Source organism: Meles meles, chromosome 7, assembly GCF_922984935.1.
Source record: "Meles meles chromosome 7, mMelMel3.1 paternal haplotype, whole genome shotgun sequence".
In the NCBI taxonomy this organism is placed as follows: Eukaryota; Metazoa; Chordata; class Mammalia; order Carnivora; family Mustelidae; genus Meles; species Meles meles.
The window spans coordinates 38,284,525-38,312,442 of record NC_060072.1 but is presented as its reverse complement, the minus strand read 5'-3'; the positions used below and the strand labels follow the sequence as shown (position 1 = coordinate 38,312,442).

The window sequence follows — 27,918 nt, the reverse complement described above, 5'->3', positions numbered from 1 at the left end:
TTGCAATAACCTTCTAGCTATTCTCCTTTCATCTTTTAACCCATAAAGGCTGGTCTTCTCTCAGAAACCAGAGTAAAACTGTTAAACCATACACTCTATATGTTCAAAACCTTCCAACAGCTTTCTAGATCATCCTGAGTGAAAACCAAAGTTTTATAATTACCTGCTGGGACCTAAAGCATCCTTATCTTCCCTCCTCTGTTCTTTTTTCTGTTATCTTCTATAACTACCCCTCCTCATTTACTCCACTCTAGCTATTTAGTGTTGTTAGAAAATTCTAGGCACATTTTTTTTCTTTAATGTTGTTACACTTGACTTTCTACCAGGAACACTGGCCCCCAAATCCTGCAGAGCTTACTGCCTTACTTCTTCAAGTCTTTCCTTAGATGTCATCACTGAGTCTTTTCTGAACATCAAATTTTCTAAAAATCCTCTCTCATAACACTTACTTCTTTTAAAGGTTCTATGTAATTTGTTTATTTAACAGACTTATTAATGGACTTAATGTCTATCTCCCCTAATATGTAATAAATAGATAATATAAAATAAATACCAGTATATTTATTTGTATAAATATAGAGAATATAAAATAACTAAGAATGGAAATTTTAGTGTTGTTTTGTCAGTGATGAATCCCCAGTTCCTAGGACAGTGCTTGGCACACAGTAGGAACTCATAAATATTATTTCAATGGAGAAATGTACATATTTTAATACTGTAAAGAAATTGACCAAAATGTTAATGGCACTTCATTCTGGATAGTGACATTGTGGGTGAATTCCACATTCTATTAGATATTTTACAATTAGTGTATTTTTATCTATTGCTCAAAAACTAAAAAATACTGTATATATAAATGTTGATTTACTATTGTAATTATATCCTTCTAGGGCTACTTATGTCCAAATGAATTTATTGCCACTCAAGGTCCATTACCAGGAACAGTTGGGGATTTTTGGAGAATGGTATGGGAAACCAGAGCGAAAACATTAGTAATGCTAACACAGTGTTTTGAAAAAGGGAGGGTAAGTTATTTGAAAATCTGTTCACAAGATGTTATTTTAATTGTCTTAATATATGTGTGACAATTTCTGCTAATATCATGAGTCATCAATAACCTGGACATCTATAAGGCAGTTTTAACTTAGTAGCAATAACTGTGATATATGGATCCATATAACAATGGTTCTTACGACTGGTGATTTTCTCTGAATGCAGATCAGATGCCATCAGTATTGGCCAGAGGACAACAAACCAGTTACCGTCTTTGGAGATATAGTGATTACAAAGCTAATGGAGGATGTACAAATAGATTGGACCATCAGGGATCTGAAAATTGAAAGGGTAAAACAAAGGGAGGGCAGGGGAACCCAATAGGAGATATGAGTGCTCTGTCTAAAAGTAAAATTGATTTCTAGAACTGTCCCTTGCTATAATACCTCTGTATTCAACAGTGCTTTCCTCTTATTTTCTAAACAGAAATTTTTGATAACTGACTTCAGTATCTGGGTCACTGTGTTTAATTCTAAATCTTATGGTTAAAGTTTATATTAACCAATGAACATCAAATTCTTAGGTAGACAAGAGAAAAAAAAAGAAGGAAATAATAGATCATTAGGTTTTTCTTTGATGAAGAAACTAACTATAAAGTGAAAAATTTTAAATTCCTTAAAACAAGAATTTCCCTAATCAGTCATCTCTTCATTTTTAACAATTTGATTTTCTATTTAATCCAGGACTGATACTGATGATAGAGTGTTGGATCCTAATTTTATCAGTTTGTATCAATGCCTATACAGACAGAAAATGGCACAAGGATCTTTATACTTTCTGACATTATCAGACACTCAGAACACTTGTGTTTTGAAAAATAGGTGAATGTGTTTATTTAGTTTTAGATCGAAATTATTGTAAAATCTCCTATTCTTGTGCTACCAAATATTATACTACATTTGAATATAAACACTCTATATTATCATCTGTTTGCAAGCTTTTTTACTCTTTCCATTCATACTGGAGGGCAACTTGCTTTATTGTAACCATCATAGATGATCTGTCTTGCAGGAAATCATGAAAAACAGTTTCCTCTGTTTGGTAAATAGTCATTTTTAAAAGATCACCTTCAAAAGGTAGGATGTCAGCTGCCTTAAACCTTCATCGTGGTACTTTAATAATCATGTCATGCTTCTTTAATCTGTCACGCTACCTAGCATGGAGATTGCATGACTGTTCGACAGTGTAACTTTACTGCTTGGCCTGAGCACGGGGTCCCTGAAAACAGTGCCCCTCTAGTTCACTTTGTAAAATTGGTTCGAGCAAGCAGAGCGCATGACACCACACCCATGATTGTTCACTGCAGGTAAGGAAGATACTTCCAGAACCTATATGAAACACTAGATATGGTCTTTAAAGTCAATGTGGTCCTTTTATTATCATGATACCGTTGATTATTTTCTGGCAGAATGTTAATGTAGCTTCATTCCAATTTCCAGTTTTCAGATGTTTTACTGGTTATAATGGATGAAATTTTAACTTTATAAAAGGTTAGATGGCAAAAATAAAATTAGTAGTGAAGGTGTCTAAAAGCAAGGGAAAGTATCTTACTGGCAAAGGAATCTTTTTGAACTCTTGACTGGATTATGCCTCTTAAAGGAAAGTCTTCAAATTTTTTTTTTTTTAATAGTAGCCCCTCATTGATATGTGTGTGTGTGTGTGTGTGTGTGTGTGTAGTGTGTGTAGGATTTTAAGAATTTTACAGATAAACATCTGATCCTTTATTATGTCAATTGGCATTAACGTACTACCAGAATTTAAATTTTTTTCATAAAAGCAAATTTTTGGATTTGAGTTGTAAAGAATAAAAGAAAACAAAATCTAAAGATCAAATTAAGTGACCAACCCAAGTATGACAACAATTTTTACAAATTTTAGCTACACACATGTCTTCCTTTGACTAGATCTTTGGACATACTTAAGGGAATATAACTATAAATGGAAGTTTTTCTCCACTTTCTTTTAATTGGTACTTAACACTTCTCTATTGAGAAATAGAACTCAAGATTGTTTGGAATTCAGAGTTATTTTCTGAACAGATGGATTTGATTGTTTTCTAACATAAAAAACTATAAAGTCTCGACTTGAGTCTCTTCAATAATTGGTTTGTAAACTAGAGAAAAAGCAGGTAATAATATACTATTTTATGATTTGGCTTACAGGAGATACCTGGAATGGGTAAATTCATAGAGACAGAAAGTAGAATTGTGGTTACCAGAGACTCCAGGGAGAGAGAAAAGGATATGGTTATTATTTAATGGGTACATTGTCTAATTAGTTGTTTAATGAGAATGTCTATTTGGGATATGGTGAAAAAGCTCTAGAAATGGACGGTGGTGACAGTGGCACCGCACTGTGAACGTGATAACACCAACTGACGTGTGTGCTTAAAAACGCTTAAAATGGTAATTGTATGTTATGTATCCTTTACTGCAATAAAAATTTAAGTGATAGTATCTTAGTCACATTAATAATTAATACATTGTTCATTATAATAATTCTAATAATTGATCATTTTTCTGACAGATATATACTATAATTAATGTGGTTAAAGATATAAGAAAATCTCAATCCATAAATTTTTACTCTTACTTAGAGGAAAAAACTCACCATGTAGTTTAAATGATTATATATTTTCCAGGAATATTGTGGATTTTTTTAAAATTATAAGGGTAATACACAAATGCTTAGATTCAGTTATAAAATCTCTAAATAATGCTTAGATTTAAAAGAGCTTATAGAACAAAAAGTTAAAGTGTGATTTTTACCCTCCCAATTCCATCTCTCCTTCTTATACGTAACATTTTCAACAGAATAATATATAGTGTAAATAGTGTAAGAGTTTTCTTCTAAAGTTGATGATTGCTTTTAAGCTGGGTCATTGATGATTAAAACCTTTAATGGACAGTAGCTGCCTTCCGCTTCTCTGTATCTTGCACACACAGTGACACTAACAGGAAGTCTGTTAGAAAAGGACCTTATATCACCTTTGTAGGCTCAGAGTAGAGGGCGATGAGTAGCTACACTGTAATAAACAGCAAAATGCATAGACTTGTCAAATCACTATGCTGCGCCCTTGAAACTACTGTCATACTGTGTGTTAACTATACTCCAATCCATAATCAAAGAGAGAGAATCTCCTTCTTTGTGATTGAAATGGATAAGAAAGTTCAGGGAAAAAGCATCCTCATGTTAATCATTCTCTTTTAGCATCATTTAAAACTGTCTACTGAATTTTTATTCTAACTCTAACTTCTCGCCTCAACTCATACATTTAACTGCTAATTCGATGTGACAACCTGAATGACCACGAAACTCTGAAAATGTGATGTGTCTAAAACAGAATGCCTGATTCAGTCTCCAAACTCACTTCTGCTTCTCATCCTGCATCTTGGTAAATGGCAGACAGATCCCTTCTGTGTGGCGCCAAAACCGTGGAGTCATCCTTGACTGTGCTCTTCCCAAGTTACACCTGCAGCCCTGCAGCACACACTCTGATGCCTCACCCCTCTTGCCTCCCCACTGCACTGTCCCCATCTGGGCTCCGGGCTCTTCTTCAAGCACATAGAACCCATGCCACTCAAATCTCTTCTCCCCCCACTCCCCTGGGCTACAGTGCTCCCCTCCCAAAGACCCAACTGTGGGCTCTCTTACGCAAGTTTCTTTTCAAATATTACATAATCGGAGATGCCTTCTCCTTAACCTGATTTATCTTTCTTCATAGCACTTTTTACCGCCAGGCACGTTCTGTGCATGCCTACTTAGCTATGCACTGCCCCTCTCTGTCCTCTAGAGAGTAACCTCCATAAGTTCAGGGACTCTGTGCTGTTGTTCACAACTGTACCCCAGATGCCTAGGACAGGCTCTGACACTCAGGTGTGTTGAATGATGTCATGACAGATTTCACTGTTCAACATATGTGTGCATGTGTTGCCATAATCGAGTTTACATTGAAATGCTCGATATTTCTTACATGGTTGAATAATGAGATATTGCTAAGATTCAACTATTTCTTACCTACAAAACGGCATTTTTATGTTGTTCAAGGTAACATTTATAAGACCAGGTGACCTGCCAAACGTCTTTTGTTGTTCTTTTTATATTTACTTCCTAGGTTAACCATTCAAATATCAAGATTCTTGTCCTTTTTTTTTAAAGATTTTATTTATTTATTTGACAGACAGAGATCACAAGTAGGCAGAGAGGCAGGCAGAGAGAGGAAGGGAAGCAGGCTCCCCACTGAGCAGAGAGCCTGATGTGGGGCTCGATCCCAGGACCCTGGGATCATGACCTGAGCTGAAGGCAGAGGCTTTAACCCACTGAGCCACCCAGGCGCCCCAAGATTCTTGTCCTTCTAATGGGATTTCTGCATAAATTTTGTCAAGTTGATCAATTCACAGTTTCTATGGAGCACATACTTGTCCCTGGGTATTAAACTAATTTTTTAAAAAGAAATAGCTTTTCAATTTTATCACCTATAGGAAGTAAAAAAAAAATCTAAGAAAAGAAAGTGAAAAGAACACACAAGAGATTACCAATAAGATACAGAGAAATGCTATAGGGCTAAATAGTAGGATGTTTTTAATGTTTAGCATTTCTATTGGTAACCAAAAATATGTTCAATACAAAATTTCTAGTGTTAAGAATTCTCAACAATTTTTTAAAGGACTTTATTTATTTATTTGAGAGAGAGAAAATGAGCGAAAGGAAGCACTGCAGGGGAGGGGTAAAGGGAGAGAGGCAAGCAGACTCCCTGTTGAGAAGAGACCCAGGACCCTGGGATCATGACCTTGAAACAAAAAGAGACACTTAACTGACTGAGCCACCCAGGCGCCCCAAGAATTTTCAACAGTTTTTTTTTAAAACTCTTCTCTATACTTCTCCAACTACCCCCTTTATAATATGAAAGAAGAGGAAAAGTTCTACTGGGGAAAGAAAAAAAAAAACCCTCAAACATTTGAAAGAATGCTAATGTGTTAATCATCTTGATCTATCTTGACAGTCTCGGTAACAATACAAATCTAAAGACACTCCAAAAAAAGTTCCTCCAAGTAAGAAAAGGACCTGTTGAGAGTTTATTAGGACCATAGTTCACAGTTCCCTTTCTTCATCACTATCAGCACGATGAACAATGTTTGTCTAATCTTATTCCTCCCGCAGTGCTGGAGTTGGAAGAACTGGAGTTTTTATTGCTCTGGACCACTTGACACAACATATAAATGACCACGATTTTGTGGATATATATGGATTAGTAGCTGAACTGAGAAGTGAAAGAATGTGCATGGTACAGAACCTGGTAAGACAGCTAAACCGTGTTCAGTGTCAGCTCTGCGATTTCTACAAGGGAGGATCTTAGTAGCAGCAGTCAGGTCGGGCATGGACTAGAAACTTCGTTTGCAGAGCAGACACTCTTTCTACATAATAAACCTCCTAGAGGGGAAGAGGTTTGGGGAGGGCATCCTAGATGGGGCAGTCACCCCTCAGTACTGTTACTGACTGCTCACCCTAGCTTGTTTATACTTATAGGCATATAGAAAGCAATTCAAAAATTGATGTCCTTAATATTTGGCAAATTTGGGAAGCTTAAGAAATAAATCATTTTCTTTTATAAACATGCTAAATGTTAAATTTGGGAAAAGTTTAAAATATTGACTGTTATGGGGTTCTATATATTTCACGTGTCCATATTTATCCCTTTGTATTTTAATACTTAAAGAGCTGTCATAGCATCTTATTAGCTAACTCCCTGGGAGTTTTTTGTTTTATTGTTTTGGTTTAAAGGCAAAAACATTTATAAAATATATAGATTTTTCTTCATTAAAAAAGTCACATAGTATAATGGTATTGAGACAAAAATTATAGTGGGTGTCTAGAGAGTTCCACCTTCTATAATAACCCTTTACATGTATTATCTTATTTAATCCTTTATTTGTAAAGCAGTGTCAATAAAACTAATCAACAGACTAGGTATTATTGGCTTTGCTTTACAAATAGGGAAGCAGATATTCCATCCAAAGAATTTAAGGGATATTTCAAGATTATACAATTAATGTTGCAGAACCAAAATTCAAGCCAAAGTCTATCTATCTATAATATGTAAGATTTTTCACTGTGTATTTGGATTAATGTTTCTATACTCTTCAAATGGAAGTTTTCTCACAGTAAATATATAGATCGGCTTTAATAGTATTTTCTGCAATACCTACTAGAAAACACATACACCATCACAGTCGTTAAAGGTGTGAGAAAACAGGTTCTTTGCTGAGTAAGTTTGAAAAGAAGTTAAGCTGATCTTAGAATTTCTTACAGCCTCTGTATGACTATACATTGACATTTATAGAGCCAGAGCCCTTATGAACATTATTTCCCAAAATTACATTATTGTGAAATCCTTGAACCTCTTACCCCTTTGACCCCAGAACCTATAATGTCATGTGGGGAACACTGATGTTCTTAGAAAGATGCTGCTCTAGACCAGAGACATTTAAACTTTGTGGACTGCACAGTCCTCTCAGGAATAATGCTTGAGCATTCAATTCCAATAAATCTATATTTATTTTTAAATGTAGATTGAACAATTACATAAATTATAAAATGCATATATACAAAATGAGAAATCAAAGACATCAGATAAAGATCAAATAAGCAATATCTTGAAATCTTGTTAACTGTGATGCCTTCATATTATCATTAAGATAATGATCCTTAGCATGAGATAATTCTGTTTCAATAGTGATTTTAAATATATATTCTAAATTATTTATAATTTTTTAAAAAGTGATCTAGGTTTTTGTCAGATTTTCTTACATTGTTGTTTTTACCTCATAGAATGGCTATAAGTTTATTCTAGAAGCACAAAGAATATCAGCCCTGCCATTTCCTTGTCATTCATCTGGGCTCACATGATAAATACTACTTTCAATCCACGGTCTCTTTGTAGGAATCTTTTTAAGCCCACTGTAATTTTGTGATGATTAGGTAAAACTAGGTAATGGAATCCATATCCATTCCCCTGTATGTTGAAGGGGAACAAAGTAGTGAAGTATCACTCTTCCCTTGGGATACTTCAGAAATGGAAGATAACTTGTGACTAGGGTTGATTTCCTGGGTGTGCGGCCTGCACAATCTCACAGGGCCCCATACTCAAAAGGGCACTGCACCTGGCTTAGTGTTTGCTCTCCTGTCTTAAAAACCTTTAATAATTTTTGAGGAAGGACACTCATTTTCATTTTGCAGTGGGCCCACAAATTAGGTAGCTTGTTCTCAATTATAAGGGTTCCACTATCAATCCAACTATTTATGAAACATTATTAAAACCCAAATTCTTTCTTATTTTTGTTAACAGTAAGAATAAGCAGAAAGCTAACATTTCTCCTCCCGTGTCCCTAGATTACGCGTGCGCACAGGTACTCAGTGTTTTGACATTGATCAAGATTGGTTAGCTCTTTTGGATAGGATAGAGGGTGGGACAGATCGGGATCTTGTTTCCTTCTAGAAACTAGAGTCATTCTTCAGGAAATAAAAGTTGAAACTATTTGCCGAGCTCTATAATTTCATGGAACTGAACTTGGTAAACAGTGTGTTCAAGAATGCCTGTTAGTAATTTCACACAATTTAGTACACAATATATGCTCTCAACTTCGTACATTATGCTTGTCTAACCAGCCCGAGCAATTTGCTACAGTTGGGTAGGGGAGGGAAAGAGCATGACTTTTGAAGTCAGAGAATGGAGTTACGATTCCATCTCCACTGCTGAATTAATTGCTGGCTCTGTGACTTGTTTAATTAGCCGCTTTGAATTTTTTCTCTTTTGTAAAATCGCCATGTTATACTTCTCACATGCTTATGGTCAGTATTAAATAAGAGAAAGTACTAAAGCACCAAACACGCAGTCCCTCCCCAGCACACAGTAACTATCTGACAGAATTCTGCTGGATTCCCTCCTTGCTGAAAAGCCGCTACTCGGAAGCTCTCTTTCACCTGACTTCCTTCCCAGAAGGTTTGCTCTTTACCATCTTTTCTCTTTGATGATAAAAAGGAAAATGACCACAGTCCTTGGCTCTAGCCCTTACAAACCAGGATTGCTTCGCATAAGAATGGTTTCTTACTTTCCTCTGTTGCACTTGGGAGTGATTGCCATTTGGATGAAGAATGTGGTCTCAGCACATACTACAGTAGCCATGGGCAGGGGCGGGGTGGTGGGAACCTTAATATATTACCACTACAACCCCGCTCTGGGGTCATGGCCCAGACCCAGCAGAGAACGTGGAGCTCTTTCAGTGTCTACCCAAAAACAGTTCATAGCCGCCCCGAGAACTTTCTGAGAGAACAGTCCTCAGTGAGATAACATCCTGAGCTGCTATCAGACCCTCAAATAAGTCCTCTACCGAAACTATCTTCAGAAACTGTTGGTCATTATTACGAATATCTATTTCTTCATGAATTACAAAATGCTTCCACGAACATCTCCTCAACAGAATCTCAGTTCTGGGAGGGCAGAATCCTGTCACATTCACGACTCCATTCCCATTACCTGTAATAGTGCCTGGCATGTAGTAATTTGTAACAAATGTTTGTTGACTCAGTATCATTTAAGTCTCACAACTAGCCAACCTTTACCATTTAAGGAAAGATTTCATTTGGAGAACATTTAGAAGTCATTTGGGATCAAATATCAAATAATAATCAAATAATAATCAAATAAAGATTAATCTGGATGAGTCCCTTTCCTGCTCTGGTTTTCCTAGAAATTTACTGATGTGATGTCTCAGGGTAGAAGAGGAAAAAAAAGAAAAGAAAAAGGCTAATATACCTAGGCTGCCTAGTTTTTTGCCAGGCACTTTACATACAGTAAGTCCTATAAATATTACAACATAGGTGTTATGATTCCCCAGATGAGGAAGCTAAACATCAGACAAATTCTATTCTTCAGGCACCATGATGATCTAAGGCAGGAACTAGCATTGAGCTCGCCACTGCCTCCTTGGCAATAACACACCATGGCAAGAGGGATCTTGGAAAATACAGTCCTGCCCTTTGGAAATCAGCCTGGCCTGCTGGCAGAGTTTAAACCTATCATTCTTTCCAGTGGAGAAAATGAGATCGGGATAGTCTGAAGCGTCACATATCAAATGTGACTTCAAATTCAAATGTGATTTTGTAAGAACTACCAAAATGCATCAATTCAAATGATTGTTGTTTTTAAAGAAATTATATTGGGTCCATATATTTCTGCCAAGAATGTTACTCATCGTGTGACGTATTTGAATCCACTTTTTTTTAGAACTACCTTGAGAAGTACTTTACTAGCAATTTCAATGAGATTTTCATTACTGTATAACGACACCTCATTTCTTACCAAAATTGAATCATGTAACTTGATCGCCCACTCGCTGACAAAACTTAATCCCTAGTGACTTCTAAATGTTCTCCAAATGAAATCCTTCCTTAAATGGTAAAGGTTGGCTAGTTGTGAGAATTAAATGATACTGAGTCAACAAACATTTGTTACATAACTACTACACTCCAGGTACTATTACAGGTAATGGGAATGGAGTCATGATTGTGACAGGATTCTGCCTTCCCAGAAATGAGATTCTGTTGAGATGTTCGTGGAAGCGTTTTGTAATTCATGAAGAAATAGATATTCGTAATAATGACCAACAGTTTCTGAAGACAGTTTCAGTAGAGGAGTTCCAAAAAGGTTTTGAGATACAGTAAAAATGGATATGAACATAGAGTTCTGAAGATGGTCACCTTAGAGGACATCCTATTTAAATCATCAATATACTTATGTACATAAATAATAGGTAGTATGTAGAGTATAAATACTGGATTATGTTCCTTTAACATCAGTTATGTTTCCTTTGTAAAAAGGAGGGTGATTTTCTATGACTCAACCTTAAGAACGTTGGGAAAGTCCAAAGTCAGAAATGCTAACAGGTTATTCAGTTATACTGAAAAAACTGAAAGAACCTAGATGGTACTGAATTTAGCCTAAACATTCAGATGAAATGTTAGGAGTCCTTGTCTGGGGCATGGGTGTTTGGATATTTCAGTGATCCACTGCCTCACACTTACAAATAAAGACCAGATACTTGACATTAAGTAGGTCAAATATCAGGTGATTAACAGAATTGTCAAACATATTCTAAATGTGCTGATGGTGTATAAATGTGCTCACTCACAGATAGTGAAAGCAAATGAATCATCTGCATTCCAATAGCCATTCTAATATTCTAACAAGAAAACTGTTTATAAGGAAAATTACTCATTTAACCTAACAAGAAAAAGGAAATTCATAAACAGATTTAAATAACCTAATTTGCCACCTTTTTATAATCACAGCAAGCAAGAACAAATTAGCATGGGGTTTAATAATAAGTATTTTTAAAAAATTAAAGCTACAAGAAGTCATAGGAATTTAGAAAACCTGATGGTGCAAAATCATTTATATACATGGTAAATTCTGTGCTTCTCATTTAGCTATTTAACATTTTTAAATTCAGCCTTACTTTTCACTGTAACAGCATAGCTCCCCTTATAAGAAAAAAAATTTTTTTTTAAAAATCCACCCTACCCATTTATTTAACCACTCTTTCTTTGGTGTCTAGGCACAGTATATCTTTTTATACCAGTGCATTCTGGATCTTTTATCAAGTAAAGGAAGTAATCAGCCCATCTGTTTTGTTAACTATTCAGCACTTCAGAAGATGGACTCTTTGGATGCCATGGAAGGTAAACAGAGGCAACATATACCAATTTGCTAGTGTACCAGGAGTATAAATTTAATTAAGTTTAATATTGTAGATGAAAATGTTTTAGAAGCTTGGTTAGTGCATATAACAAATTTTCATTATTTCTCTCTAACCCAAGGTAGGGTAAGAGCATCTGTATCTGCGCTCTGTTTTTGCTATGAAACATTTAAATCTTTTGAACTGGTAGTTTCAGTTCTCTCTTGTGACATGTTACTTTATGTTATAGGTGATGTTGAGCTTGAATGGGAAGAGACCACCATGTAAATATCCAGACCAAAGATTACAACTGGAAGATATTTTCAAATCCCAGGGGCCAAAATTTCCCCCTCGCTCTTCTGAATTGAAATGTGCAACCTTAAAGAAATCTCTGTGTTTCTGTTACTGTGCCTTACTAAATGGATTGACATTTTAGGAATAATTCTAGGAAATAGATAATTCAGGGTAGTCATTTTTTTTTGTACAGAATAAATATGCATTTAAAATGTTTAAGAGAAGAGATCCCAGAGATTTTTCAAGTCTTCCGTATTTTTGGAATGAGCCCAATAGAAAAATTATCATTTTATTAGCATGAATTTTTCCAAGTAAATTTTCCCCACATATTAGATTGAATCTTGAACAAAAGTTGTAAATGTTGATTCGGTTGTGTTATTTTGGCCTCCAAGGTGTTAACGTTCCTTGTGGATAACTTCCAGGACTGTCATAATGATCTGTACACTTCCATGTATACCCCTGTGTTTTGATTCCTCTGTTTTATGAGTGCTGAGATATCATCTTATGATCTCCAACAGCTGAACAGTAACCCCTTGACACTGCCGGGATTACTCAGCCTTTATACAACACACAGTAGCTCTTCGGGGACACTTAGGGCTATTTAGTTGCATTGTGATCTTTAGCTGGAAAAACAAAAAGAAAAATGAAACAGTGTGATTGCTCATACGAAGCTACAGAGTACATTTGTACCTTTTTCAGGACAAGCTGTACCACTGTGCTGTAGCATTAAATACATGGTTATCAAAGTATTTGTCTATTAGATGTCTACTCAACCTAGTATTGATAGTTTTGAAAGGTCTTTTCTGCAGAAATATATGATGTATGGCAAACTTGTAAGCTAATGATGTGCTATTGTGGTGCCAACAGAAATTTCTGAATAGATTATATAAAAGGATCTTTTTTTTTCATCTCCCAAGATTGATCATAGAGGATTGTACTTCGTGGAAACTATAAACAAAGAAATTAACCAGGTCGTCGCAAACTAGAGATTTTTTCTTAATATATTTCAATTTCCTTTTTGTTTGATAGTGACAATGTACTAAGTTTTGAACTACATGAAATTATTTCATCATAGATTTCAATTAAGGATCATAAAATGAAATAGTATCAATTATTATATTTCTTCTATAGTAAGAATTATGGGGCACCTGGGTGGCTCAGTGGGTTAAAGACTCTGCCTTCAGCTCAGATCATGATCCCAGGGGCCTGGGATCAAGCCCTGCATCTGGGCTGTCTGCTCAGCAGGGAGCAGGCTTCCTCTTCTCTCTCTCTACCTGCTTCTCTGCCTACCTGTGATCTCTGTCAAATAAATAAATAAAATCTTTAAAAAAAAAAGAATTATACCTTATGCTTCTTTCTGCTGGTATATATGTATAGGAAATATGATGGCCAATAAAATTAAATTTTAAGGAATTGAGTTACTTTGCATCATGATTTCAGAGGTCCTTGTAAGTCTAAATTTTATTTTATATCACATATTGAGATATAATTGATAATTGCCTTAACTAATATAATGCAGTAAATTATATATAAATACAATATAGTACTAAAGTATAATATATTTAATTAACATATACTCATTTCCCAAGGTGACCATCAGTAGTACGATATTTGAAAATCAAATTTATTACCCAAGATTAAATTCTTTAATCTTATAAGCAGTCCTGTTTCTTGTTTTTTCTTGGCAAAGCACTGTAATAATAAAATCCACTATTTTTCCGACTTTATTCCGTAGAAAATTACAGAAAACAGTAAAAAATGAGAATTCTAAAAGATTTAAGTTGGAGTAGAATTCTTCAATTTCCTTCATGTATCAGTTAATGAAAAAGTGTGGTGAGCCAATAGTTATGAATATGGGTTTTTGTATTCACAGAAGACAGACAGCTTCTGGAATGTACTCGTGAGGTTACTTTTTAATGTATTAAATAATACGAAAATAAGCAGGTCAATTGACAGGCTGGCCCACTCTTACAACATTTGTATAAAACAGATGTGTACAGCATAGGGTTTCAGGTTGGACCCATGTGTATATGCATATGTGTGTGTACAAAGCAGAGGTTTAATATAAGACCTCTTCCGAAACAGTGCCGGTCAAACTCTAATGTGTATACACATCACCTGGGGATTGTGTTAACATGCAGACTCTGTTTCGCTAGGTCTAAGGTAGGACCTGAGATTCTTCACTTCTAGTAAGTTTTCAAGTTATAATACTGCTGCCTCATCTCAGGACATATATTGAATAGCAAATCTCTAAAAGACATTAGGATCAGAATAATTTCATCTTCACCTGAAATTACTTGAAACCTGTTAAAAAAAATCTTTGTCTTCACAGAAGAAAATATTAGAACACCTGTTGAATGTGTATCACTCCCTAGCTTTATCACAAAACTATACCTAAAATTGAATCAAAACTCACATATATTAATGATAGCTAATTTTTCTCTTAATTATATTGTGAAACAGCCAGTATACAGACACATTCTATAGGTGTCTATTGCTACTAAGTGCAAATTAGAATAATGAGGAACATCTGTAACATTTTTAGATCCGATTTGTCAAAATACGTTGAAGCACATGTACAGTAAATGAGCAACATGTGTTTCATCTGAACCAAATGAAACTGGAGCCTCTCAGAATGGTTTGCCAGAGACGACAGCAGCTGTGGGTATCACCTCTACTTTCATCCCACCTTAAAACGCATAATTTTCTTCTTTCAGTTTATAAGTGAAGTGTATAATAAGTCTTTTGAAAAAAGCTAGTTAAAGCTTTCCCTCTTCATAAAAAGATGGTGATTCACTCTCCACATCTGGTACCAAACACTAGATTTTAGAAATGGAATTTAAGTTCAGCCAAGTATGCATCCTACAAGTCCATGGCATTATTGTGGCAAGTCCATTTCATGGCCAACTTTTAGAAAACTCACATGAAAGTTTTGACAAAGCCTGGAACACAAAATGGCCTGAAATTCCCAACTGAATGGTATGAAAAAGTGTAAATATGAAATAAAAGCTTATAAACCATAATCATGGCAAAACAGATTGCCTTTTTAGGACAAGTAATATTTCATGTTGAATGACTTCATAACTACGCATAGAGGTTTTGTGTGGAAGCAGGAGTCATACACCTACCAGCTCACGAAGCTTTCTGAGGAATAGATTAGATTGCATGTAGGAAAGTGTTTCATAAAATACAAAGAACTCTGCAAAGTTAATCTTTCACCCAGACTGGTCAGTGTGTAATGTTTATCAGTAGATAATGCATCTCATTTTTAGGTTGTATTGTACTTTTTGATATTAGTGCCATATCTGTTTATCATGCACTTTCATATGTTTCACATGCACTTACTGAAAATTATGGCAGTTATATCAACTTCTGCTAAATAAGACAGTCTATTTTTTTTCATGAATGATTTGAGCATTCTCAAGGAATTTCTGGGCTAAAATTAATAGACAGACATGTGCACAAATAACATAAATGTGATTTGGAAAACAAGTCAGGAAATTTTGATTTTGGACATTTCAACTGCATATTCTGAATCAGTGTCTACAGTACAGTCATTTGAAAATAAAACTATGACTTAATATAAGGTAACAAAAATCATTATTCTCCTGTTAATACTATGTTTCTATTTTAATTTTCACTGAAAGTATTCTTGAATTGGAAATTCATTGTAGTAAATTTTAAACTTTTTAGAATACTTTTATATACATCATCCCAACTAATCCTTACAAAATCCTTTAATTTTGCAGAGTCCCATATTACAGGTAAATATAATGAAAGTGTAATTACTGTGCCAGAGATCATGTTTAGCAAGAGTGAGAGCTGCATATCATAATCAAGTTAGTATGAGTGGATGATAAAGATAGAAATTTTAAAGGCAACAAAGAAAATAAGATCCCATTCAGGGGTTCAAAGATAAGGAAATTTGCTGGCTTCTATTCAGAAATAATGTAAGCCAACAGACAATGCAATGACATTCAAAGTGTTGAAAGTAGCTTCTAACTATTAACTATTAAGGGGGCACCTGGGTCGCTCAGTTGGTTAAGCCACTGCCTTTGGCTCAGGTCGTGATCTGGAGTCCCAAGATCCAGTCCTGCATGGGGCTCCCAGCTCCAAGGGGAGTATGCTTCTCCCTCTGACCTTCTCCCCTCTCATGCTCTCTCTCACTCCCTCTCTCTCTCTCAAATAAAATAAAATCTTTCATAAATAAATAAATAAAACTGATTAAGGGCAGCTACAAAAACAAACAAACAAACAAAAAACTAGAGCTAATATCATACTTACTAGTAAAATATTAAAGGCCCTCACTCCAAGATCAAGAAAATGGCAAAAATACCCACTCTCACAACTTCTATTCTACATTGTACTGGTGTTCCTAGCCATTACAATAAGACAAGAAAAGGAAACAAAATAAATAAGGGTTCTAAAGGAAGAAACAAAACTGTATATGTGAGTAGAAGGTATAATTATGTGCAAGGAAATCCTTGAGAAATCTATTTTTAAAAAGAGCTGCTAAGTATGATAAGGAGTTTTAAAAAGGTTACAAGATATAAGATCAAGATACAAAGATCAATTTTATTTCTACATATGATCAATGAACAACAGGAAATTTTACTTAAAATACCATTAGCAATAGCATCTATAAACATACTTAAGAATAAATTTAACAAAATAGGTACAGGATCTGTATACCAGAAATTATATTGATGAGAAGAATTAAAGAATATTCAAATAATTTTTTAAATACATGTCCATGAATTAAAAAACTCAACATTGCTAAGATATCAGTTCTCCACACATATGCTAAATGTGGAGCCTGACTTGGGGCTCAATCTCACAACCCTGAGATCATGACCTGAACCAAACCAAGTTTCATATGCCTAACAGACTGCACCTCCCAGATGACCCTGAAATAGTAACCATAATACCATAAGACTTTTCTTTTCTAGAAATTGATATGCTGGTTTTGCAGTTATATAGAAATGATGCAAAGACTAGAATAGTGAAAATAAATTTTAAATAGAACACAGTTTAATGATTTACACTATAGATATACAGTGTTTTCATTAAAAGAAAAAATAGAAAGTCAAAAATAAATCCTCACATATCTGATCAATTGTTTTTCAACAAAGATGACAAGGTAATTCAATGGGAAAAGCATGTCTTTCCAATAAATAGTATTGGAACAACTGGCTGTCCATTTGGAAAAAACAATTTTTATCTCTATCTCATTTAACAAATACAAAAATTAAATTGAAATGTAATACAGACCTAAATATAATCATTAAAACTATAAAGCTTATAGAAAAGAAACTAAAAAAAAAATCCTTATTACTTTGGGATAAGCAAAGATTTCTTAGAGTACAAAAAATGAAATGTAATATAAAAATAAATTGTTCTTCATCAAAAGTATAACTTTCTGTTCTTCAAAAGACATTATTAAGAAAATGAAAGGTCAGATCACAGGCTGGGAGAATGTCATAGGAGACTTGTATCCAGAATACAATATATTTACAGAATAGTACATGTACACCCACCACATACACACACACTCTCACACAACTGGCCAATACATGAAAAGGTGTTAAACATCATTAGTCGTCAAGGAAATGCAAATTAAAATCAGAATGAGATAATCATACCATTAGATGATTAAAATTAAAATGACTGGTCATATCAAGTCATCTTGGAGAGGATTTAGAACAGTTGGAACTGGAAATAAATGGTAGCCACTTTTGAAAAAAGTTTTGTAACTTCTTATAAAATCAAACATAAGACCATATTATCGTTTTACCCAGCAGTTCCACTCCTAGGCATTTATCTAAGAGAAATTAAAAATCTAATGTTCTTTTTTAAAGATCTATTTATTTATTTCAGAGAAAGAGAGAGAGAGAGAGAGAGACCATGTGAGTGCATAAGTGGGAAGAGGGGCAGGGGGAGAGAATCTTCAAGCAGACTTCCCACTGAGTGCAGAATCCTACAGGGGGCTTGATCTTGGAACCCATGAGATCATGACCTGAGGCAAAACCAAGAGCTGGCCATAACTGACTGAGCCACCAAGGCCCCCCTGTATTTCAGTTCAGGTCATGATCTCAGGGTTGTGAGATTGAGCCCCAAGCCAGGCTCTATGCTCAGCATGGAATCTGCTTGAGATTCTCTCTCCCTTTCCCTCCACCCCAGCCTCCACTCACTCTCTCTCTCTCTTTAAAATAAATAAATTATAAAAACTTTAAAAAATTGTATACACGAGTGCATTTTATTTCATATAAATTATAGTTCAATAAAGTTGATTTAAAAAATAGAAGGATAATGAAAAAATAGCCAAAAGATAGTTACAATATACCATTTACAGAATTCTTAAAAATACAACAAATAGTACATATTTAATGAATGATTTCACATGAGAATCATGGTTTCTTCTGACATGGGAGGAACACAGGTATGGTGATGGATTGCCATGGAATCAGGAAGATCGAGGGTTTCAAGGGCATTTATAAATCTTGGTTTAAAATTTGAAACATAGATAGGCTATATGGCAACACAGATTTGTCAAAATTAAGTAATGAGTAAAAAAGTTTATATCATTCTTTAAAGTTCTCTTTGTGTTTGAAATAATTCACACTTCCACAAACATGAGTAAATTTTAAACTCTAAAAATTTGCTAAACGACATAAAATATTTACATATTATTTTCACAAATCTGTCAAAGTGTCCCACTCTCTGATTGAATGAGCACAAAATGGAAATATTTATTTACTTCTGTTATTTACTCACCACATTCCCTAAGCCCTAACAATTGGTGTTTTAAACATTAAAAATAAAACTTGACGTGCTCCAAGAACTTCCCACAGAATTCACTATGTTCTTACTCACTTAGTATTTATAACCAGGTGAATTATCATGGAAGATATGAAGAATTCACTTGCTGGACAGAGTTTCGTGAGTCTAAGGACACCACCTTCCTAAACTGATGCGGGAAAACAGGATTAATGCCTGTGCCCTGGACTATTAAAAATTGTGATGTGAATAATCTGCATAAAATAGACTATTATAATTTTATTTATTGTAACTTAGTAACCCTTGTCTTTATTGTATTCTTATTATGTGCCAGGCACTCTTCTAAGGACTTTACAAATATTAATGAATTAATCTCCTGACAATTCTTTGAAGTTAGTGCTACTATGTTTTACAAATGAGAAAACAAAAGCAAAAAAGGTTAAATACTCTGCCCAAGGTTACACACTAAGTAAGTGTTAAGAATCTAGGTTCGAGACCGGAAGTCTGATTTCAGAGGTGAGTGTCAACCACCATACCCCAATTTATTACCTAGAGACCATTGTATATATAATATCTTTGATCTTCCCTATTAGACACACAACACACACGTGAATGCTAATTACCCACATCTTCAAGAACAGAAGTTTCTTAATATTGTCTCAATCAGGCCACTTTATGCAAATTAGTTATGCCACATGGCCAGTGGCAGTGCTGGCCTTTGAATTCAGGGACCTAATCCAGTCTTCTTTCTGTAATTTGCTGCCCCCTCCAATATATATTTGGTCCAAACCAAATTGCCTTGTTTGTTTTTCCACTTCTTTACAACTTAGTGCCAGATGTATCTCCCTAGCTCTCAGCTCTGATCATTTCACTAATCTGTTCAATACCCTTCAGTGTCTGTTGAATTAAACTCATTTAAAAAAATCCTTTGGGGGCACCTACGTGGCACTATGGGTTAAGTGCCCAACTCTTGGTTTCCATTCAGGTAAAGATCCTGGGGTCCTGAGATCGAGCCCTGCACTGGGTTCTGCGCTCTGCACAGAGACTGCTTCGGTTTCTCTCTCCTTCCCCCTCACCCCCTCTCCTCCCCACATGCAATCTCTCTCTCTAAAACTAACTAAATAAATCTTTTTTTTAGAAAACCTTTCCCACGCTATTACTCTTTTTTCTAGACTAAGCCTAATAAGAATACCTGCCTACAAAAGTCCACCCTACACATTCCTAAACCATTTGTTGGCTCCTCCATTTTCCTCAATGGCTCTTATCCACTGACATTCCCCACTTACTAGATTGTCAACTGCTTGTGAACAAAGACTAAGGGCTCCTGATTTTATTCATGTAGCATTTGCCGTAACATCTAATACTCAAGAGAAACTCAAACAAATATGTCCAGTTGAAAGTTTGCCATAGCAGAAGTAAAATAATATCACCTATGTGAGAGCCTCTCTTCTTACCAACGCACACAGGCTAAATTATCTCTCCAATCAGGGAGTAAACACGGCGGGATCACAGATAAAAAAGCAGGAGAGCAGGGAAGGGGGCGTCGACATGGTGTGGTTTGTTCAGGATTCTCATTGATCCAGAATGAAACCAAGATCATGAGAAAATGCAAAAAAAAAAAAAAAACTTTAAAACAACTTAAGTTGATGAAAAAGAATTCTGTACATTTGGGTGACTTATTCAAACCTAATTATCAACAGCCTTTCCCCCCCCCTTACATTATAAACACTTCAGCAAACTTGGTTTCCCAGTTCACAGTGGTTTGAAAACAGCAAAGCCAATAGATTATATCCTTAATATTGTGTGCACACTCACACACACACCCCTTTTTATTAAAAGCACATAGGCCTTCAAAGTTGAAAATTCAGGACCATTTGAAATCCGGCATATTTCAATAACCCCTAGACAGAACAATAATACCTATCACAACCAAGGTCCTCTTGATGAAAACATTTTTTTTCCTCTTTTAAGTTTTATTTACTCTTTAAGGAGTCAGGAATAGGTTTAGCACATTTTTTAAAAACCTTATCAAAATGAATTAGACTAAAAAGGCAGGGGGAGGCAGTTTCAGGAGAAACTTGGAACAAGGTAATCCACAGAGTGAGGCTGCTGCTGGAGATGCAGGGGCCGGACGGGATCCAGCTGTCCCTGCACGCTCGCGGGGTCCAAGAGAGGACGGGAGCGAGCAACAGGTGGCAAACCAGGCTAGCAGGACACATGAGTGTGGGCTAGGGAGAGGTAACATGTCATAACAGGCAGGTGGGGCAAGGCTGAAGAGAGTCCAGGAACTGGCGCTTGCTGATCCAAGAAAAGGCAAAGGCAGGAAAGTGGGTCAGCAGAGAGCAGGGTCCTACATGCCAGCTGGATTTAAAGGCGACTCCTTTCCTCAGAAACAGGCAGAAAGTAGAGAGACCCAGGCAGGTGTCAATGACCCCTTATCTCCTGAAGATAGATAAATAGTGATTGATACATGATAGATGATAGATAGATAGATGGGTAGTAGGGATATAGACATATACACATATTTATCTATATCTTTGTATCTCTCCTTCATAGAGCATAAGCTCTAAATAAATAGTGAATGAATGAATGCCTTAAGTAACTAAGGTATTAGAGAGCTATTCGAGCCAAAAAAAAAATTATCAAAACCAGTTACCAAAAATATATACTGCTAATCTAACCAAAACAATAACAAAATAACAGTAGAAGTCAAAATTGCCATTATTTGACACAAAAATATTGTAGCAAAAAAGAAAAAGAACCTAGAAGATAGAAATAAGTATCCTGAAAAATTTTATAAGTAATAACAAATTCTCTCATGCAGGTGACCCCAAAATAAATATACCAAACGATAAATAGCCAATTAATGAGTGAGAAGATATAATGAGAAAAATTAGTTCACTGATAATGTCCAAAATATTATAAAATTCCATGAGGTGAAATTTATAGGACATTTCTGAAGAAAACTATAAAATAGGGAAATCTAAAATATTAAATTTTTTGGTAAGGGAAGCCTGTTATAAAGAACATGGTTCTTGTCAAGTTAGATTATTTCAAATTTGTAAAAACTTCTTAAGTTTATCTGAAAGAGTAAATAACTGGGAAATAGGTTAAAATTTTTTGAGTAGTAAGAGTAATGGGAGAATTATTCTTGCAGCTATTAAGATGTTTTATCATCTAAATAAAGTATATTACTGATATGAGAAGCAGGCAGTACCTCAATGAAACAAGTTTTTCTAACAACAGACCAAGTTATAAGGTTTTAAAATGTTGGTAAGGAAAAAAATCACAGTGGAAAAAAGACTTTTATTCAGTAAATGTTGAAAGGAAATTGGCTGCTAAAAAAGAATCGTGTTAAATTTACCCACCTTGCCATTAATCAAAATGAATTTTGGAGCAAACAAATCTTAGTATGTGCATGGTCGTATTTCCCTTTAATGACCATAAATAATTTCACTCTTGGGGCGCCTGGGTAGCTCAGTGGGTTAAGCCTCTGCCTTCGGCTCAGGTCATGATCTCAGAGTCCTGGGATCAAGCCCCGCATCCGGCTCTCTGCTCTGCAGGGAGCAGAAAGGAAGCTCCTGCTTCCTCCTCTCTCTCTGCCTGCCTCTCTGCCTACTTGTGATCTCTATCTGTCAAATAAATAAATAAAATCTTAAAAAAAAAAATAATTTCACTCTTTTAGGATAATCTCTCACCCAATTTCTAATGCCCAAAGGATCATACCACTTCAATATGAAATGTTTACATTTTTTCCCACAATTTACAAGAATTCCAAGACATACCTATGTCCCAGAAACAAAATCTGAAGTTTAGACTACTGGGTCACTTTGGGTAAACTTACTTCCCAGTCCAAAAAATTTAAGTAAAGTAGCATGTAACAAAATCTGTGCTAGGAAGGACTGAATTTCCCAGATAATTGAAGCTTGTCGTGTGGAACTAGCTACCTGGTTCCCTATGTCAGAGTCCTCATGTCTATCAGAAGCAATTCCATTTAACCAGAAAACTCAGCCTTGCCCCAAACCCTGGGAAGAATTTCGTCCTTATCCAGGGAAATTTACAATATATTCCTTCAATACTTCTGGGTCAGCATCAAGCAAACTTTGCTGTAAATGTGCTATGGGTCTTGTTTCCTGGTCCTAAAAATTATTTGTGTTATTTGCCAGATATACTAGTTCTAGTTTTTTGTTTTATTTGATTTTCTCAAATAATCCGATTTTCTCATTACATTTCTCATTACATTTGATTTTTCTCATTACAAAAGTAGAAAATGCTTATAGGTTTTTTTAACACCAGAAAAATCTCTTTAAAAATGTATATCAATTTGGGAGGCGAACCATAAGAGACTATGGACTCTGAAAAACAACCTGAGGGTTTTGAAGGGTCAGGGGTGGGAGGTTGGGGCAACCTGAGGGTTTTGAAGGGTCAAGGGTGGGAGGTTGGGGGAACAGGTGGTGGGTAATGGGGAGGGCACGTTTTGCATGGAGCACTGGGTGTTGTGCAAAAAGAATGAATACTGTTACGCTGAAAAAATAAATAAAAAAAATGTATATCAATTAAAATTCCAGTACCTAAGTGTAACTATTTTTTTTTTGTAAGTGTAGCTATTATGAACAATTTGGAGTCATGCTTTACATTTCTTTTTCTTTTTCTTCTTGTTTCTGATCATGGTCAGAGAGAAATGCATCAGGATTTTATAGAAATGTTTAATAAGGTAATTGGGATATTTATAGCATTGACGTGAAGTATGACTGTTTTGCTTTCAAAGTTCAGGCTTGAATTATGTGCAATTTACAAAAAAATATTTTAAATGAATCTATCCATAAATGTGCTAAAGTCAGTTAGTTGAACCACAAGGCTTATTCTACCGAGTTTTCTATTATGTTTTTCTAAATTTATTGGATTATTATTTTTTAAAATATGTTTATTATATTAAGCTCAATTTTTAAGAAATGTCCTTTTTTGCATACATTTTGTATTTTGAATACAATTTTGAATACAATCTAACTATATTAAACAGGAACTTATTGTCTAATTTTTATTTTTTTATTTTTTTAAGATTTTTATTTTTATTTATTTGACAGAGAGATCACAAGTAGGCAGAGAGGCAGGCAGAGAGAGAGGAGGAAGCAGGCTCCCTGCAGAGCAGAGAGCCCGATGTGGGGCTCAATCCCAGGACCCTGAGATCATGGCCTGAGCCGAAGGCAGAGGCTTTAACCCACTGAGCCACCCAGGCGCCCCTACTGTCTAATTTTTAAATGACATTTCATATAAGCTAGCAAAGTCAGCATTATAATATGGAATAGTTTGCACTTCAGCTCTCATACTTTTCATAATATAATAAAGCAGGTGATTATGCACCAAGAAGAATGCCATTGTGTGAACTTTTAAAGAAAAAAAAATCACAATTTAAGAGATGTTTATGCAAATGTTATTCCAATAAAGAATTCTTTATAAAAGAAATGATGCATGGGGGACAGGTGAGTCATCCTAGCACTTTTTGCTACATGTTTGCTTTTACTTTAAAAGCTTTACTTTAAAAGCAGTATAGATTTAGATGTGATATTAACTATGAGAGATATTGTTTTAAAAAAAGTTAATATATCTAAATGATTTTTAATTTTAAACAATTATTTAAAATGTCACATAGTAAGTATGCAATTAAATATTGGTGTTTATCATCCCTTTTTATTATCATATGGGAATTTGGAGATTTCTGTAACTGAACTATGGTTTTACCTCTTCTTGACATTGTGTTCTGAATCCATGTTTTAAAGTAGGACTTTCCTCAAGAAAAGGAGTTGTATTATACAATGTTACCAAAGCTATTTATAATTTAAATGCTATTTATTCTTACCTAATGTAAAATCATACAACTATATGTATTTTGGGAGATAAATATCCAAGATCTAGTCTTATTTGAAGTAAAAAAAATATATACTGGAGATTTCATTGCTCCTCCTTCCTGTTAGTAAATTAAATTTAGAGATTGGTTTTTAATTAGTTACTAGCTTCTATTAGCCTAACAAGGGTATCTGTCAATCACTGGGCATCTAATAAATGTTAGTCATTTTATTAGATCTGGGGTTCTCAAACTTGACTGTGCATTAGAATCACCTGGTGTTTTCCAAACTTTCCAGCCAAGATGAAAAAGCACTGTGCTAGACACACTGAATTCCAGCAACAACTCTATTAGCATTTACAGAAATATTCTGCTTCAGTTGGGCTGCTGTGGGTCATGGGAATCTGAATTTTAACAAGCTCCCTTAGGGATTCTGATGCAATTGATACCAAGACTGCTTCTTAAAATAAACCTTGAGGCCTGGTTTTTTCAGTAAGTGCCTTATATAGTCTACTGTCTTCATTTCAAAGGCATGTTATAATGGGGCTACCCGGTATGTAACTTAAAGATACCTTTTTTTAAAATAAAGATTTACTGGATTAAAAAAGTTTTTACAAAATTAAGTTCTTTTAAGGTAAATTAAAACACAATTTTATTACTATAAAGCCAAAACTTTATGAAAAAGAAAGTTAAAAGATGAAGTGAGGGGAGTTAAGTGTTACAACTGTCCATGCTGAATTCCATACTGTTGTAACTACCCTCAGGTACCCAGGAAACTGAAGCTACAGGGTTCAGGAGGTGAACAGATAACAACACAGATCAGTTTCTCAAGAGTGTCCCGGGGAGTGGCTGGGTGTGGGGTAATTATCCTAAGCTCATCCTCAGCTAAGCCTTATCCTGAGGCTCTCACGCTAATGGGGCCAGTAGTGACTCTTGTTGACACGAAGGCCAGAAACATCAAGGATGGCCAGGTATTCAGGAGCTGGGTGACCAGGAACAACTGACCCCCCAATACTTTTAAAATGAACAGCCGTGGGGAGCCTGTGTGGCTCAGTCAGTTAAGTGTCTGCCTTCAGCTCAGGTCATGATCTCAGGGTCTTTGGATGGAGCCTCGAGTCCGGTTCCCCACTCAATGGGATCCTTCTTCTCTCTCTCCCCTACCCAGGCTCATGCTTTCTCTCACTTTCTCTCTCTCTCTCAAATAAATAAAATCTTTTTTTATAAAAAGGAACAACCAATGAACAGTCATAGTCTCATATAAACACAGTGTGCATGCCTGAACTCAAATTCTCTACTCTAATTAAGTCGTGATGGTCAGATTTAGCAATTAATTAGTTAGATTTAGTATCTGAGTCTTAGTAATTTCATGTACAAAAAGAGAAGTTTGGCTATAAAGTGTTGTTTTGAGTAAGGGAGCTCCTGGTCCCATAAAGTTTCTGGGAACTTCTATCAAAACAAAGGTCAACAAACCCTTTCCAAAGACAGTAAATGTTCATTATATCTTGTACTGACCTTGATTACACGTCTTTTGGGCAAAGCATGAATAAACAAGCAAATCCCAAGTAGAAATAAAAATAGCAATAAATCTCTACTAAAGAAAATGCCACTTCATCTCAGAAAAGACAAGACGGATTTTGACAATCACCATTTTTGTGAACTGGTGCAGCAAAGATGACGTAGTACCTGTTCTCCACCAGGTCATCTTCCAAGCACTGATGGTTCCACAGTTCCTGCCCTCGAGAGTGGGTCGTATGAACAAATAAGCATTATAGGGCAATGGGGTAAGTGCCTGGTTCTGAATAATTCTAGAAGCAGATATTATAATCAATATGAGCTATATGGAAAGAGACAGTTGTGAAAAATGGGCAGCGTCTGCTGCTCCAGACCCTATGAATAGTTTCCTTGTGAGTTCCTCACAGTCATCACCTTTCAGGCACCTTTCATGTGAGACAACCCAAGTGCTTGCAAGCTCTCTGGGACTGTGCTCTTTCATCAAATTTTGTGCCCAAGGAATCATGCCATAAAAAATGGGCTTTACCCTAAAGCCTTTTGTGTTATCCAGGAATGCTAAGCATTTAAAATAATTCCAAATATGCCTTGATTTTCAAAACACTGGATTTCTTAGAGAGTGGATTTTGATGGAAGTCTAGTTGTCAGTTCTGAACTCAGAATGATTTCACAACCTACTCTTCCTCTCCTAGCCCTGCCCTTCCCTCCCCTCTCCTTTCTTCCCTGCCTCTCCCCCTTCTCTTTCCATTATTTGCCTTTTCTCTAGATAGACTATTAAAAGCCCCAGATCCCCCAGAAAAGTCTTGCTGCCCACTTCTAAAGGTAGAGCTAAATTACTGCACCCTCAGGAAATCTTACACTAATCTTGTAAGATCTTATAAGATCGTGCTTCATTTTTTCCTGTGGCTGAGGTTATTGCTAAGATAACGTATTTATAAAACTCTTTAAGTAACACACCACTGCCAAAAATAGTATTATAGTATTAGCATATGTCCAAAAGCTGATTTTAATCATCACTTTAATCTTCAAAAGATAACTTATTCCATTGAGAAGACTGGGATTTTCTTCAAAGTCGGGAAAAAAAATAAGCTTTTTGGTGAATTGAAATGGATAAGATTAAAGAAAAAAAAAATCTGCTATGGGAGTTTCAGAAAGCTATATAAAATACCAAACCCTCAAAGAAGTAAAAATAAAGTTGGAAACATAAGAAGTCTAGCTATCTTAGAATCATATATGAACATGAAAGAATTAATATCTTGAAATTACTTAGTTCTTTTAAAAAAAAGTAGCATATGTTCCTAACGCTATTACATTATATAACATAACACAAAAATCTGAAACACTAAACCACACCGATCTGAATAAAATGTTAAAAGAATATAAAAACAATCAAATACCACTTATTACACTTGTTAGTTTTAAGCATAGCAACCCCCCCCAAAAAATTGCTATCTTTTGGCAACTTCAAATGCAAACATTTCTGAGAACAGCGCAACAGATTGGTAAAGAGCAAAGCAACCCTTGATTCTTGCATTCTTTCTTCGTGATGTGATGTTTCTCACTAACCTCAAACAAAAACTGACACAGAAGTAAAGAGCTTGTTGTGCCATGGAAAAGACATGCCATTGTGCATGGTCCAACTTTATTTTACTACAAAACAAATATTATACTCAACTCCAACCATGCCTTTTATTACTCATTATTATATCC

At 35.3% G+C, this 27,918-nt stretch overlaps 1 protein-coding gene across 1 annotated transcript in view; it reads left to right on the top strand.

Annotated features, from left to right (window-relative positions):
* Positions 1-12,155, top strand: part of PTPRQ (protein tyrosine phosphatase receptor type Q) — a 196,893-nt gene extending 184,738 nt beyond the window's left edge. Inside the window, exons 40-45 of the mRNA XM_046012882.1 lie at positions 891-1,025; positions 1,219-1,344; positions 2,211-2,359; positions 6,214-6,349; positions 11,667-11,790; positions 12,037-12,155. Of these exons, the coding sequence (XP_045868838.1) occupies positions 891-1,025; positions 1,219-1,344; positions 2,211-2,359; positions 6,214-6,349; positions 11,667-11,790; positions 12,037-12,074 (708 nt within the window). The 3' untranslated portion in view covers positions 12,075-12,155. The remainder of the gene's footprint in view (positions 1-890; positions 1,026-1,218; positions 1,345-2,210; positions 2,360-6,213; positions 6,350-11,666; positions 11,791-12,036) is intronic.
* Positions 12,156-27,918: the final 15,763 nt, after the last annotated feature.